At 41.0% G+C, this 16,047-nt stretch overlaps 1 protein-coding gene across 2 annotated transcripts in view; it reads right to left on the reverse strand.

The window, feature by feature from the left end:
- Nucleotides 1-266: 266 nt before the first annotated feature.
- The window catches only part of jmy (junction mediating and regulatory protein, p53 cofactor), a 48,370-nt gene continuing 32,589 nt past the window's right edge, over nucleotides 267-16,047 (reverse strand). Inside the window, exons 5-10 of one of the 2 annotated variants that reach the window (XM_080848143.1) lie at nucleotides 8,594-8,759; nucleotides 5,134-5,321; nucleotides 4,532-4,627; nucleotides 4,325-4,417; nucleotides 3,708-4,206; nucleotides 267-1,073 (exon numbers count right to left, since the gene is read on the reverse strand). In XM_080848143.1, coding sequence (XP_080704269.1) covers nucleotides 775-1,073; nucleotides 3,708-4,206; nucleotides 4,325-4,417; nucleotides 4,532-4,627; nucleotides 5,134-5,321; nucleotides 8,594-8,759 — 1,341 coding nt within the window. In that variant the 3' untranslated portion in view covers nucleotides 267-774. Of the gene's footprint in view, nucleotides 1,077-3,707; nucleotides 4,207-4,324; nucleotides 4,418-4,531; nucleotides 4,628-5,133; nucleotides 5,322-8,593; nucleotides 8,760-16,047 lie in introns of both variants that reach the window. The other variant, XM_080848142.1, reaches the window with a different exon arrangement.

The following is a 16,047-nucleotide window of genomic DNA, read 5'->3' on the forward strand; positions in this document are numbered from 1 at the left end:
ATATATGCTGGGGTATGGATCATCATTACCATGGGTCAATAGTACTGGTTCCCTTACATATATGCTGGGGTATGGATCATCATTACCATGGGTCAATAGTACTGGTTCCCTTACATATATGCTGGGGTATGGATCATCATTACCATGGGTCAATAGTACTGGTTCCCTTCCATATATGCTGGGGTATGGATCATCATTACCATGGGTCAATAGTACTGGTTCCCTTCCATATATGCTGGGGTATGGATCATCATTACCATGGGTCAATAGTACTGGTTCCCTTACATATATGCTGGGGTATGGATCATCATTACCATGGGTCAATAGTACTGGTTCCCTTACATATATGCTGGGGTATGGATCATCATTACCATGGGTCAATAGTACTGGTTCCCTTACATATATGCTGGGGTATGGATCATCATTACCATGGGTCAATAGTACACGGACGCAAAAACACTATCATGACTTGGACCGAGGCACGGGGTTGGAAAGCAAAAGAAGCTTTTTACTTCGGTGCTATTAGTTCTTAATGGGTGCTACGATTATTGGATTAGCTGTACATCATTCACTTGGACCCAATGACCTCCAGGTTTGAAAACTGGGTTAAGCACTGCCTGACAGCGGTGAAATCTCAGACAGAGAGGGAGGATGTGCATGTTGAGTTATAGGTCTGTTAAGTGTGCATGTATGAACGTGTGAACTAACCTAAAGTTTTTAGCATATACACATATTTAATAATATGGATGTCTTTCCCTATATTTTTAGCATGACCTAGCACTCCCAATCTGTGCAGGGAGGCCCCTCATCCTCAGACTCCGACTCAGGGGAGGCTTCTTTGATGCGCCGCAGGGCCTCGTGGATGCTACGAGTCAGGGGGTCACAGGAGTCAGCGGGCGGGCAGCGCCCCCCGTGAGGCACCTTCTTCAGCTTCACACCTCTGCGGATCTGGGCCAGAATGTTGAAGCTGTCATCCGTGTCTGGGTCGGGGGCCAACACACGCAGCTCTGCCTTCCGGAGGTGGAAGCTGCCACGTTTCAGCGACGCCAGGACCTCATCCATAGGTGAGCTTGCTGCTGAAAAAGAGCACAAAGGAAGAACAAGTTAGGACTCCTATTTACGTAGCTTTTTGCTGTAGTAGATGAATAGTGAAAAAGGGTATGAAATATTGTTTCTAAATGTGTATAGCACTAAACCCACCCCATCTCTTCAGCTCAGGATGGAGCACTAAACCCACCCCATCTCTTCAGCCCAGGGTGGAGCATTAAACCAACCCCATCTCTTCAGCTCAGGGTGGAGCACTAAACCAACCCCATCTCTTCAGCTCAGGATGGAGCACTAAACCCACCCCATCTCTTCAGCCCAGGGTGGAGCATTAAACCAACCCCATCTCTTCAGCTCAGGGTGGAGCACTAAACCAACCCCATCTCTTCAGCTCAGGATGGAGCATTAAACCCACCCCATCTCTTCAGCTCAGGATGGAGCACTAAACCAACCCCATCTCTTCAGCTCAGGGTGGGGGCTAATGTTAAATACTGTAAATATAGGCACACCAACTAAATGTCTGAAAAAATGATTTGGTTTATAAAAAAGTCTTTATGGCTCTCCTCAGAAACTCAAAAGTAACCCTAAAACATACTGGTCATGCAGAAAACTGGATGACAGCACCTTCTCATGACTGAACTTTACGGCAGGCAACCTTGGATGCTAAGGTTGTTACTAGAGTGTCCTTATGGTAGTTATGGTGGTTGCTAAGGTGTTGCTATGGTGGTTTAAGTGATTTAAGAGAGAAAGACATAAAGAAACAGACAGTGATTGAGTGATGGTGATAATTTGACAGCCCTATCATCCTTAGTTACTGTTGCTAGGCCTTTAGTAAGCTCAGTTTTTGAGCCTTTTCCTATTTTTACTACTTTGATGAATATGCTAATCGCTAGCGCGGTCTCTATGGATTTACCCCTATACCTTAGCATTAAGCTAACTTAGTTTATATCACAGTTAAACATGCAATGCTATATGAAACGAATGTTACGAGATGAGATTACTAACCCTAAAAAAAATTATATTTTTTTTTTAATGTATTCTGCATGCCTGCTCAGTTTTGCAGTGCTTCCCAAGTAAAGGTTTGAAAAGAACTTCAAGCTTCAGACTTTCTGATAGGGAACCTGTTATCTATCTGCCAAGCAAATGTCAGGCTCATATACAGAAACTTTAACGTGAATTAAACTTTACTCCACCTATTGATCTGGAGGTGAATTGCTTTGCAACACGGGCAACCCTTTAGTAACCATGAATTGATAAGAGTACATTTGCACAACAGTGTGAAAAGCCGAAGCAACCGTTGCAGAAGCATGGGCCGGCCTTAAGAGAGTGAATGAAAAAGAGAGATAAAGAACTAAAAAGACAATTAAAGGGAAGTAAGATATAGGGAAAAAATGTAATGATAAAGAGATTAATTTTTCGCAGAAAAGCGGTTTAAAGAATGAAAAGAAGTGGCCGCCTAGCTTTGCATGCTCTGTAATAACAAGAAGCAGACAAATATAGCGCATTGTTTAGCATGTACTGTAATAAAACCTTTAATGCAGACTTGTACTGAATTTGGTAATGAACATTTGATTTGCAAGATAACCATTGAGTGAGGTTTAGTGACTTGCTTGCTACCTTGAGAATGCAATGCTAGCTAGCTAACTCAAACTAGCATTAGACTTAAAGAAGCATTCCGGATCAAATGCTATTTTCAACGATATGCTAGCAGGGAAAACTAACAAAATCTCTTGAAATGCGCTGACTTTGACATTATGACAAACTAGTTACTCAACAACTGTCCTAACACAGTCAAACATCAAGCAAGTGCAACACAAGACAAAGCAAGACCGCAAATAAGCTACTTACTAGTTCGGCAGACAGTAATAGCCGGGCGGCATCTGGCAATCTTACATTAAGCAGTTATAAGCCTATGGACCCTGGTATAGCAATGGCACGGAGGCGATTTTTCATATTAAAAGTCATTGTAGCGCCCCCATTTTTTCAAGCTGTTATTTTAAGGTAAAACTGCTTATCCTAACCCTAATCCTGAAGTATAATTGTTGCATAGTGTTACATTAACAATTGTAGCAGGATACACTAACATTGAGTTGGCTGCCAAAATAGACAATTTGGGTATTTTTGCTGTTTCAAAATTTGCTCAACTTTGCTCCTCCTGTGAATATAAGCACCAGCGGCCACTAAAAGGTTTTAGTGAACACGGCCAAGTTACATATTTATTGTAAGTATTCTATTGGTTTCAGTTTCATAAGTGTAATAAGTTATATGAATATCTGATTACATTTTCAGTCATATTTATGCAAATTTTCCAAAAATCTGTAAGCAAATTTGTCTAGAACCACTGTATGAATTGAAGGGTCAATTTATTGGGCCCCAATTTATTTTGTGGGCAACTGTCAATGAGCGAATTCAGCGTCGCATGATTTAATTAACTTGGCGAAATGATTTAGGTAATTTAATACCATGAGTGTTTAATACCGTCACCGCAATGTTCCCACACATCACACGATAGATTTAGTTCATGTGCGACACACTCGTTGCAGTCAATTAAATTAGGGCCCATTATGTTAATCATGATGCTTTCAAACAGAACTTAACATAAAATGTTTTAAGTGTGTGTGTGTGTGTGTGTGTGTGTGTGTGTGTATTTGAGTGTACTTCACCTCTTCTCCACTGGGATGACTCCAGAGAAGTGGTCTTCCTGAGTTTCCGGCGGGCACTGAGAAGTTGACTGCTGTCAAAAAAGCGTGCGCTGAAAGGTCCAAGTGGAGGGGGAGGGCTGCTTGCTGAGGGCTGCTGCTTGGGGCCGACCGCATCTGAGGGCCCCTGACTGCCCTCATCATCACTGGAGGGTGGTGGAGGTGGTGGTGGCGGGGGAGGGGGAGGAGGCGAGAGCGGGGAAGTTGCCAAGTTTGGTGGCAAGGAGCACGGGGCAGAGAGGAGTGGCTTAGATCCAGCACCAGCAGCAGTTAAGGAGAGGAAGCCTTCTGAGTGCAGCATGGAGGAGCCACAGTCCTCTGTCTGCACGCTGGCCGCCTGGGTCTTCATCTGGGGATGCTGCCCCTGCTCCGTGGGGGTCGGGGACTGGGTGGCACCGCCCTTCATCCTGTTGTGGGCGAGACGCAGCCTCTGGGACTTCAGGGTGACCTGACCAGGATACCGCTGAGAGGGAGAGTGCACATATCTCACTCAATGCACAAGAAGATGAATCCCAAGCAGTCAATGTGCATTATACCCAGATGCCCAAACACTATGTGCCTGGCTCTACTCACAGCCATACCTGCTTGAAGCTGCGTAAGCGGTCCAGGGTCTTCTGCCTCTCCTGTCGAACTCTGGAGTTCCTGACCTCCTCCTTCTCCTCCTCCTCTTCCTCCTTTAGATGTGTGGAAGAGAATAATGTAAAGGTCAGAGCATATAAAACACATTCATGGACTATAGGAACCAGCCTGATATCAAAGGCACATGTGATGAGTGCAACTCCACACACCTGGCAGAGACCAAACTGGGAGCCGCTGCTGCTGCTGCTGCCTCCCTCTCTGTTGTGCTGCTGGATCTTCTGCTTGTGATTGATAATACAGATTTCCTGATGAGAGGAAAACAAATAAAAAACATTGAACATAGTACCATCATTTAAAAGAACTCCCTAAATACACCAGTTTATGTCCGAGGAGGAGAGAGATGGCAGCAGTGGCAAATACACTCAGTCAATAGTTTTTGAACACCCCAGGTGTTTCATTACTGTGTCATTTGTGTTGTTGTCCCACACTGGAAAATGGTTGAGGTACAAGAGAAGTCAAAAGTTTACATAATAGAAGTTCAAACTAATTGCAGTTGAAGTGATTAATTAATTCTTTGTTAAAGCAGTATATGGAGGAAATTGCAAAATCAAGAAGGCTTTTATTGAAAGATGCTTCAACAGCGTAATTTTGATCAAATACAAGTCTGTTCCTATGGACAATGGGGAGACACATCATTTCCAAAAGCCATCTGGAGACAAAACCTAAAATAGAACATGTCTTGCATAAGCCCAAGGTTTTGTTCAACATGTGTTCTTTCAGTAATGAACATGATGCTGGTAGTGCCTGATACCTTCTTGTTTCTGAGATAGGCTTTCTTAGCGGTGATGCGGCCCCTTCGCGCCTCCAGCTGCCGGGTCTTCTGCTGAAGTCTGGTGACCTCTTCTCTGGTCGGGGGGCCAGGGGGGGCGGAGGAGTCAGTGGCCTGCATGGCGTCTGGACTCTCATAGGCATCATAATACACCACCTCATCCAGCCTCTCTAAAACACAAACACACACACACACACACACACACACACACACACACACACACGACTCTCATACGCATCATAATACACCACCTCATCCTGCCTCTCTGAAACACAACACACTAGGGATGGGAAGATTCACCGGTTCGCATCGATGCACCGGCATAAAAGCTCACGAGGCGATGGCCCGGATCCAAAAAGTTTGGACCGGATACAATGTGAGATGAATCGTGATGCATCGTTTCTAACATTTGAATCGTACTGCATCGCAATGGGGTGAATCGTATCGCATTAGTAGCTGCTTTTATGTATCTTTAATGTATCGGATCGTTGGCAGTGCATCGAGATGTGTATCGCATCTTCCTCAGTGATGAGATGCACATCCCTACAACACACACACACACAAGACTCTCATACGCATCATAATACACCACCTCATCCTGCCTCTCTGAAACACAACACACACACACACACACACACACACACACACACACACCCATGACTCTCATACGCATCATAATACACCACCTCATCCTGCCTCTCTGAAACACAACACACACACTCATGACTCTCATACGCATCATAATACACCACCTCATCCTGCCTCTCTGAGACACAAACACACACACACACACACACACACACACACACACACACACACACACACACCCATGACTCTCATACGCATCATAATACACCACCTCATCCTGCCTCTCTGAAACACAACACACACACACACACACACTCATGACTCTCATACGCATCATAATACACCACCTCATCCTGCCTCTCTGAGACACAAACACACAAAATGTCAGAGAGAGAAAATGTCCCTAATGTCTGCTGCTTGACTGCCGTTTTTGAAATGTTAAGGATGGAAGTAAACTGACGCTCACTGTATCCCTCTGCCAGTACATCCCAAATTGAACCTTTCTTTTCCTCACTCAACTTTTCTTTTGAACTATTTGGCATGGTTAAGACACTTTTTTGATTACAATTACTTTTGAGGTACTACTAGCACTGTTTATGCCATCCAGCTGGTACTATTGCAAGAAGATAGTGATGGCCACAGTACTGGTTTTATACTTTTCTTCATTATATTAGATTTGGTTCAGGTGATCACCTAGTTCAGTTCAGAATCAGGTGTGCCTGTATTGGAATTCAACAGACACTGGAATAGAATACACGTAGAGATGGTGATTTAAGAACAATTTGGAGTGGTCTCTTAATTCCTTCCATAGTTGTATATGTATTTTCCTTTCCTAAATGTTGATTGCTTGCTACTATTTGTTGCTGATTTGTATTGTGTTTTGTGAGGTGTCCTTGAGTGCCTTGAAAGGCGCCTATAAATAAAATGCATTGTTATGGCCCGTGCACCAAAGGTGCAATGCCTCTGGTGTCCACCGGGGGGCACCGGCACCAGCGGTGCAAGGCTCCTACAGCTGTATTCAGGATTCCTCTGAACTAATTTGGAGAGCTGGTGAGGTGCAGTTTGGGCTGTTTTTGAATTCCATTGCATTGAAGGCCTACTTCCACGATTCTATTACTCTGACCAGCCTATTTCATCAGTGAGGCTGGGCTAAATAACACAAACACTTTAGTGTTGAATTCATCATCTTGAATTATAAAACAATTGGGTTCTAGCGCGTAATTTAGCTGTTTCTGATTGGACGAGAGACGTTCCATGCTATAGGTTATTCGTCAACATACCTACAGTTACGGGACTTTTCACAGCTAAAAATAAATCACTCCGCGATGAAACATTCGCATTGATGATAACCGCTAAGTCAAAGTTTTTAAAATTCCAAATGAAGACGTTGACAATGGAACTATTTTTTGTTGCGGAGAAACAATGGCGAAAAAAAACATTTTTAATCAATAACTTCGTGTTGAAATGTTCATTTGTTGACTGTAGAATTGTTAATCTAACAATTGGTGGAGAGCATGCCAAGACACATGAAAGTTGTGATTTTAAATCAAGGTTATTCCACCAAATATTGATTTCTGAACTCTTCCTAAGTTAAAGCATTAGTATTGTGTAGTTTAAAAATGAATATGAGCTTGTTTTCTTTGCATTATTCGAGGTCTGAAGACACTGCATCTTTTTTGCTATTTTGACCAATTGTCATTTTTCTGCAAATAAATTATCTAAATGACAATATTTGTATTTGAAATTTGGTAGGAATGTTGCCAGTAGGTTATAGAATAAAACAAAAATGTACATTTTACTTTAACACATACCAATAAATAGTAAAACCAGAGAAACTGATCATTTTGAAGTGGTCTCTTAATTTTTTCCGCGGCTGTATATGTATATGTCCAATATGGAATAGCCAATATGGAATAGCAAAGATAACTGCTGAGTTGCAGCACCATTGTTTTAGTTTTTTATGAATAAAAATAGAAAGCAGTTTAAATGTATACATCCGTCTTTTGTCATACATCTTTTTCTCACAAAAATATACAGAAAAAAACGGTAATATGTGATTAATCATGATTAATCCACAGAAAACTGTGATTAATTTGATTAAAAATTTGAATAGTTTCACAGCCATAGATTTGTATAGACGCAGTCTCAAAACGTTTGGATCATACTCTGCAGATTCTAGTCCAAAATAAAGTCTCCAGAATGTAGGCCTATGTGTGATGAGCTACATACAATCTACAGTTTGAGTGAAGTTTTATGGAATCCAAGTGAGCAAAATACTTTTTTACAGGGTCAAAATCACATCCCCTGATTATACTTTTATTTCATTACCAATATAGGTCAGTTGAACAGTTGAAGGGATGCGGTAGGGCATTTTATAAAAGGTCCAACAAGCTACAGTTTCAACTTATTTAACCGTCTGAAACAATAGAAGGAGCAGTAGGGTATATACCTAGCAAAACTTCTCAGAACCCAGGACAATATTGCCCTTTTCTTAAATTTGTAATCTCGTCTGACACATTCAGTTTAAAGGGATTGCTCCACAATTCTATTTGTCAGTTTTAACCAAACCTTTCACTAACTTGAGCCTGGCTCAGCTCACTCACTGCCTTTGACCACACCTTCACCACTGACTTCATCGCTTGAGCAACAGTGTGCATGTACTCCCGTCCTGAAGATTACTCCAGATTATTAGAGTGTAGTGATGGGAGAAGTGGTCGCCCCATCTGGCGCCCAACACTGGTCTACTGTGTAATAACCATGCCAACCAACCAATATCCATAACCATAACCATGCAGCTTGACCTGCATACAGCAGTTAGTGAAGATCCTCAGGACGTCTTTGTCAAGAGTCTCACCTGTTATCTGTCTACGCAGACTATGGAGCTGTGCAGTCAGGAGCAGCTCCTCATACTTCAGGATCTCAAACTGGATCTCATAAAGCTGCAGCTGCAGCTCATAGTAAAGTGACTCCAGGTGGTCCAGGTGTCTCAAGGCATCTTCCCCGTCCTGAAGAGCCTGCATCTGAGGGAGAAGGAAAAGACAGATTAAGGAAAAGCTAAATAAAGAAGAAGAAAGAAATGAGAAACTCCTAAGGTAAACTAAAGTCTTACATTCTGTTTTATAGTAGGTTTAGGTCATAGCCATTCAGAAGCACAACTAGAAGTTTCTTAATGGTACAGGAAATATTCACAGTGGAACTATAAACATAATCATAGTTTTGGTATTATGATTATTGGTGGCCAAGCAGCGAAGCCACCTTATGGTTTTCTATCCATTATTGGTGGTCAAGCTGCGAAGCCACCTAGTGGTTTTCTATTTGGTGGCCAAGCAGCGAAGCCACCTAGTGGTTTTCTATTTATTATTGGTGGCCAAGCAGCGAAGCCACCTTGTGTTTTTCAATTTATTATTACACTTCTTCCTCTTAGAGAGCTCTCTTGACTCCTCGATGTCCAGTCAGAGAGGTGTCTGACGAGAGATCAAGGTATGCCAAAAGACTGTTAATTTTCGACATTCGGGACACTCTATTCAGACAGGATGTGGCGTCATCACGCTGTGTGTACATATCTGCTCGCACTAGCGCGCTCTATCAGACGGCAGTATGTGGTGTCATCACGCTGTGCGTTAGCAAGCACGTTGTTAGCAAGCGAGCATTCATCATCCATCAGCTACTGACAGCGTATACATCCCTAATGAATTTAGACAATTCTTTGTTAATCAATCGCGGCATAATTGCCCCCGCTCGTCAAGCGAAAGGTGTCCGATTAAAAGTGCCCAACGGGCTATTCCCGGGTGGTGGAATAGCCCGTTGTGACGAGCGCCTGCAGCCTGCCACCTGCCCCCGCTCGCCAAGCGAAGTGTCCCAATTTAGTGCCTCTTCGTCGGTCTAACTACAGTCCCGAGTGCTGGGATAGCAAGCTGCTTAGCATAACTGCCATTCAGAACCAATGGTAATGCTACCAAGCTAGGCTAGCTAGGTATGCTAACTGTCGGGTATACATCGTTAAAAACCACCAAAATACTCATGTCACTGGCTTTAATTTGAGAATGGTATGTTAGTTGTACATTTAATATCAGTACAGTTGTTTAATTACTGCTGATATTTACATTTACGGTCTGTAGCCTTGTGGTCTACTGACTCTGCTACCTAGCCACCGTAACCATTATGTCCGCCATTGATTTCGAAATAAAACGAAAAGCTCTGGTTAGGGAGTGGCGCACAGAGTTATGGGTAATAAATGCCGCCATTAGGGCATCAAGGAAGCTCAGACCCTCTCTTGAAAAACGGCCGTTATGTGACGTATTTCAAGGTCTCTGACTAAAGAGGAACTGAAGGTTTAAGCCAAATGGGACACTCCTTGCTCTCTTGATAGGAAGGAAGGAAGGAAGGAGGCATTTTAAGACCTTTGGAACGCAGTGTATGGCAGCCCCTAGAACCGCATGGTCAAAAGTTGTGAAATTTGGCACACTTGTTGGGACCAGTCCCCTCATCAATTTCACCAAGTTTCAGGGTGGGAAATTTACATAATTTTTCTGGGGCAATTTTTGCCCCCACTTACTGAAATCCAGGGGCATTTAACAAAAAATTGGGGGCACTTTTAGAAACTTTGGAAATAACATTTAAAGCAGCAATATGGAGTTCTGTTCCCAAACTAGTAAGCGAACTACCTAAAAGGCATGCAAAAGCCTTGCAAACACCACCAACAGCCCAGCTGACATTGATAGAAGCCTGCCAACACACTTACTGGTGTTTGTTTGGCAGTTTAGCTGGCAATGATATGCGTATAAAAGCTTTCCTTCCATTTTTGCACGGTGTACCAGCCCGTTACACAGAACTATAGGGCATATTCAGGATGGCTAGTGGGGAAGACAAAAGGTGTTTTTCTGGCCTTCACACTATCAAAATGAATTTAAGGATGGTACCTAAACTAGTTGCCTATAAAACCGTATCCCAAAAAGTGTCAAATTGTTGCATAGCGTTACTTTAACCTTTGTTCAAAATAATAAACACACTTATTTAGGCTTACAGTACATGAGCAATTGACATCAAATGGCAATGATAAGACTTTTAAGCAGTAGCCTACAAATCTTAATGTTTTCTTAGATTTATTTTGAACAAAAACCAAACAGAAAACATATGATTAAACAATCATATTCAATTTTATTCTTATTTCTTTGTGGTTATTTATTGTTACTATAACATTCTTTTAAACAACTGTAAACAATAGTTTTTTTCTTTTTTATAACAATTTATTATATTTATGGATTTTTGTGTCAACTTTAATCATGTTGTAGCCTACCTACCATAGTAGGCCTACAGGAAATACAGATGGGACTAGATAGCTAGCTTGCAAGCATGCATTTGTAGCTAACGCACTGTAAGAGCTATCTAACGTTAGCTAACTAACATTGAACTAGCTAAACCGAACTTAATAATTTCTAAAATTATTATTACTAGTTATCATTCACCATAGACGATTGCTTGTTGCCTGGCGCCTTGTGATGAAAGGTATTTCTGTATGTTTTCGCTTCCCTTGATGAAGTCAGAAGAAGAATTTGCCTGTGCTGGATTGACAACGACTTGGGCAACTCGTTGTCCACAAGCCCAACATGCCTTGGAAAAAAATTGCGTCTTTTTCTCGTCGTCGTCATATGGTCGTCATACTCCACCCCAAGCCAATATAGCTTCCATTTTTCGACGGTGGCTGGGTGTGTGAATTTGCTCTTTTAGAACCTGAGACTGTGACAGTCTGTGTTTGCTGATCCTTGTTCCTCCTCACTCTCGCATTCACAGGTCTGGTTAAGAAGCGCTCCAATTAGTTTTTGTTAGAATGTTCGGTTCTTCACGCAACAATCAATTAAGGCGAAAATCTAAACATTTTATTGAAACTGGACCAGGTCATATATAGGCTACGATGTTTTTGACAAGTTCATTAAATTATTATTACAGAAAATTATGGGGGCATTTTTTGCCCCTCTCCTAGTAATTTTGGGGGCAAAAGAATATTTCTTGGGGGCAGTTTTGCCCTTTGCCCTCGTGTATTTCCGACGCTGCCAAGTTTCATGTCTCCCGCTCCAACCCTCTAGCGCCACCAATGAGTCAAAGTTGAAGATGTGTTTACACACGTTACTTTTGAACCATATGCCCCATTTTCCAAAATGAGGTATCGTTGGATTCCCTGGATCAAGGCGAGTTCAACGTATTATATGACATTATACCCAGTTATTTAGATTCTCCGCAATTTTGAATGTTAAGGAAAAGCATTGATCCAGGGACTCCTCCTAAAATTCTTGGCGAATCTTCTTCAAAATTGTCACACATCATCTTCAAACCAAGCCTCACAAAAGGTATCTCCTGGCGTTTTGATTTTCGCAACTGTTTGTTAGTAACAGTCAATCAAATTGATGTGGCTGAATTGATTTGGCTGCCATTTTGAATGAATGAATATTACGTTTTTGGTGAATATCAAAGTGTCACCAAATTTGGCACACTCTTTGGGACCAGTCCCCTCATCAATTTCATCAAGTTTCATGTCTACCATTTGAACCCTCTAGCGCCAACAATGGGTCAAAGTTGAAGATGTCTTTACACACGTTACTTTTGAATCGCATGGTCAAAGGTTGCGTAATTTGGCACACTCTTTGGAACTAGTCCCCTAATCAATTTCACCAACTTTCATGTCTCCCACTCAAACCCTCTAGCGCCACCAATGGGTCAAAGTTAAAGATGTGTTTACACGAATCTTCTTCAAAATTGCCACAAATGATCTTCAGACCAAGCCTCACAAAAGTTTTCCCCTGGTGTTTTGATTTTTTCTCAACTGTTTGTTAGTTACAGTCAATCAAATTGATGTGGTCGAATTGATGTGGCTGCCATTTTGAATGAATGAATATAACTTTTTTGGTGAATATCAAATATTCACCAAATTTGGCACAGATTATCTTCAGACCACAATCACCTCGACTTGTTTAAACTTGGTCCAAATTTGACAACCATTTCCACAGGAAAAACCGCTTCTATTTTGACACAGTAACTGAACATCACTAACAATAGCTCACTAGGTAAGTGAGTTCACTGAAAAACTGCTTTTCTAACCTTGTGTTATTACTCTTACATTAAGATGAAAAATCTAGTTGGTCTTGTTTCTAGTTAAATTGTACTTAACTAGTGCTTTCTTGGGAAGGTTATTTTTACCTATTTCGAGCAAATATTACTTGGTCTGTCTTGATAAACACATTTGCACTTAATTTGAGTTCTTAAAAACTAGATTTGAGAACTTTATCTTAAAAGAATCCATTTTAAGTTGAAAACGTTTAATTTTAAGCCTAAATTCGCTTGTTTTTTTCTTAACGGATTAAAGGTCATAATTCAAGTTATTTTCAAATAGATATGAGTTTTAACAACCACTTTATTGCACCATGTAGTAAAAGTAGGGCTGTCAATAGATAAAAAAAAATTAACTAATTAATCTCACATTTTGAAATTCATTAATCTAGATTAATCGCGATTAAATTATTATTATTATTATTTTTAAACTAGTAATCACTCCAGACAGCATGTATTTTAGACAATGTTGAAAAAACTTTTGTGACAACGCGATTGCTATCGGCAAAGCATCATGGGAAGTTTAAAAGAAAATGTCATCAGGAGAGGGATAAACGAGATCTACTGTAAAGATATTTCTGCTACGTTGTTCTAATGAGGCTGTTCTCCACAACAACATGGATTAGACTTCGATGGTTGGACTATGATGGTAGTATTATAACAATCGTTGCCGCAAGAAAGAAAAAGATTCTCTCGTTTGTTGTGCCTCCTCCGTTGTAGCATACAACGTGAAGGCTTGGCAGATGCCGGTCGTGTGTAATGTGTAGGCTATTTCATTCCGTTCTTGCAATGTGAATAATTTGATTTCATGCTCTTGTGCTTGTTTGTGTGAACAAGTGCATTTATCTGTTGCTGTCCGAGATCAATAAAGGCAGGCTATTCATAAAAAACTTACGTAAATATGTGATTAGTTTTGAACAGTTGTGACATTGACTGCTTCAGACTCTGGTTCGGACAAAACATTATGGCCGGTTGTTCTTTGTTGTGACTTCTGTAAAACACCAACGACACCTAAATTAATTAGCTGTTCGGCTCTGGCTTCTGAGTTTTCCAACCTCCCCCCTCCAGAGAATGCTAGAAACACGGTCATGCCCCACACAGGTAGCTAGTTAGCCCAGCTAACATGTTAGCATAAATGCTAGCGAGACCTAGCATGTCAGGGTTGAAAATAGATAGCAAACCTCTTCCATAAAAGATTTGAAACAGGGAAAGAAGAGGTGACAGGGAGAAGAGTAACGTTAGAGCGGGAGAAGGAGGGGGGCACGAACTCAGACCACCCAGGGAACTGTGTGCGTGTGTCAAAATAAAACTCCTCTTTGACGTGTAAATTAATTCCGCACACCGGAAGTAAACAAAGTTGCGTTAACGGCATTAAAATATCTTAACGCGTTAATCGCGGTCACATTAATCTCATAGATTAACGCGTTAACGCTGACAGCCCTAAGTAAAAGTGACCTAAATCACTCAAAAAACAGTCAAATATACTTGAGATACTTGTGGATTACCACTGAGCACAAGATGCTCAATCAGAAGTGTCGTTATAAACCACAAGTTTTCCTCAAACTTGGTGGCACGATCGGATTCACTCAAACACATCTCAAAACGTCTCTGATGCTGCATGCCAGTGATGTGAACTGAAGCAAGCACAACAGCTGAAGACAACATTGTGCCTTTCGACTTCAAAAGCTAGAGGTAAGCTCACATAATTTAACTTCTGCCTACTTTGGTAATTCGTCAGCAATATTGAAAACCAAAATGTATGTAAATGACCAAGACCTCTGGTTGAAGTTATAAACTTTTTAGCAAACAAAGCTAGCACAGTTGGCGTCAGCTAAGACGGCTAAAATAGTCGAAATTGCTTCAATTGAATTTCATGTGCTGAGCTAACGTCTCTCATATGTTTTAAACTAGTGCCAGGTAATACAATGTCAGAAAGTGTCCCTATTAGATAGATAGATAGATAAATACTTTATTAATCCCGTGGGAAAATTCTGGGATCTTGCAGCTCTCACATATTTACAATAATTACAAACAATATTAATATACAGCCGCGGAAAAAATTAAGAGACCACTTCAAAATTATCAGTTTCTCTGGTTTTACTATTTATTGGTATGTGTTAAAGTAAAATGTACATTTTTGTTTTATTCTATAACCTACTGGCAACATTCCTACCAAATTTCAAATACAAATATTGTCATTTAGATCATTTATTTGCAGAAAAATGACAATTGGTCAAAATAGCAAAAAAGATGCAGTGTCTTCAGATCTCGAATAATGCAAAGAAAACAAGCTCATATTCATTTTTAAACTACACAATTGCTTTTTTGCTTGCCACCTGAAGTATAAGTAACAAAATTTTACCTCTGTAATCCCATGAGTCAAATGAGATGTTTCCTATGTATAAAGTGTCAAACCTACGTGGGATGATAACTTTAAAGATTGCTTCCAAGTGGAAGTGTATGTCTCCACAGTATGAAGTTAGTACTGGGCAATCCCAGAAGATATGAAAATGATTGGCCTCATTTGCTCCACAGGCCCTCCAGCAGGCTGTACTAGGTAATTGGGTTCGTTGTTGTAGTGGTGTTGTATTTGAGGATGTTGTTCTCCATTGTAGTCTGCATAAGCATTCCAAATCTTCTTCAGATATTAAAAGACCACCTTCCTTTTCCCATTTCTCCTTAATATATAGAGTGTTGTCTGGACTGGCTTGGCGCAACCCTTGATATAGTCTAGACACAATCTTCTTGCATATTGATGAATGGATTGCTCCTTTGAGCACTTCCAAAATACCTGTCTTTTGCCCTTCTATTGCTCTGGTTATATTTCCACTGGGAGACTTTGGAAAAGGTATAACAATCTCGGCAGCACATTCATTCTTATGGATTCTACTCTGGAATGAAGGCTTAAAGGGATAGTTCGGTTTTTAAGTCATGAAGTTGTATGGCATCTACATCACCAGTGTAATGCAATCCATGCTGATTTACCTCCGACAGCGTCCTGTGAGCAGAGTTCTCGTCCAGTTTTGGTCAAACCGAAAGTAGTCCGGCAGGTTTCTAGACCCAGGAAAATAAAACGTTTCTCTTCCCAAAACATTATGTGTTCAAAAGAGTGATATATTTGAATCCCAAAACCGTTGTAGTGGAAAAAGTCAAACCTCGTTATCACTTGGCCCTATTTTCAATACGCTCGATAATGCAATCTCTCAG

This window comes from Sprattus sprattus, assembly GCF_963457725.1.
Source record: "Sprattus sprattus genome assembly, chromosome: 11".
Taxonomy (NCBI): Eukaryota; Metazoa; Chordata; class Actinopteri; order Clupeiformes; family Clupeidae; genus Sprattus; species Sprattus sprattus.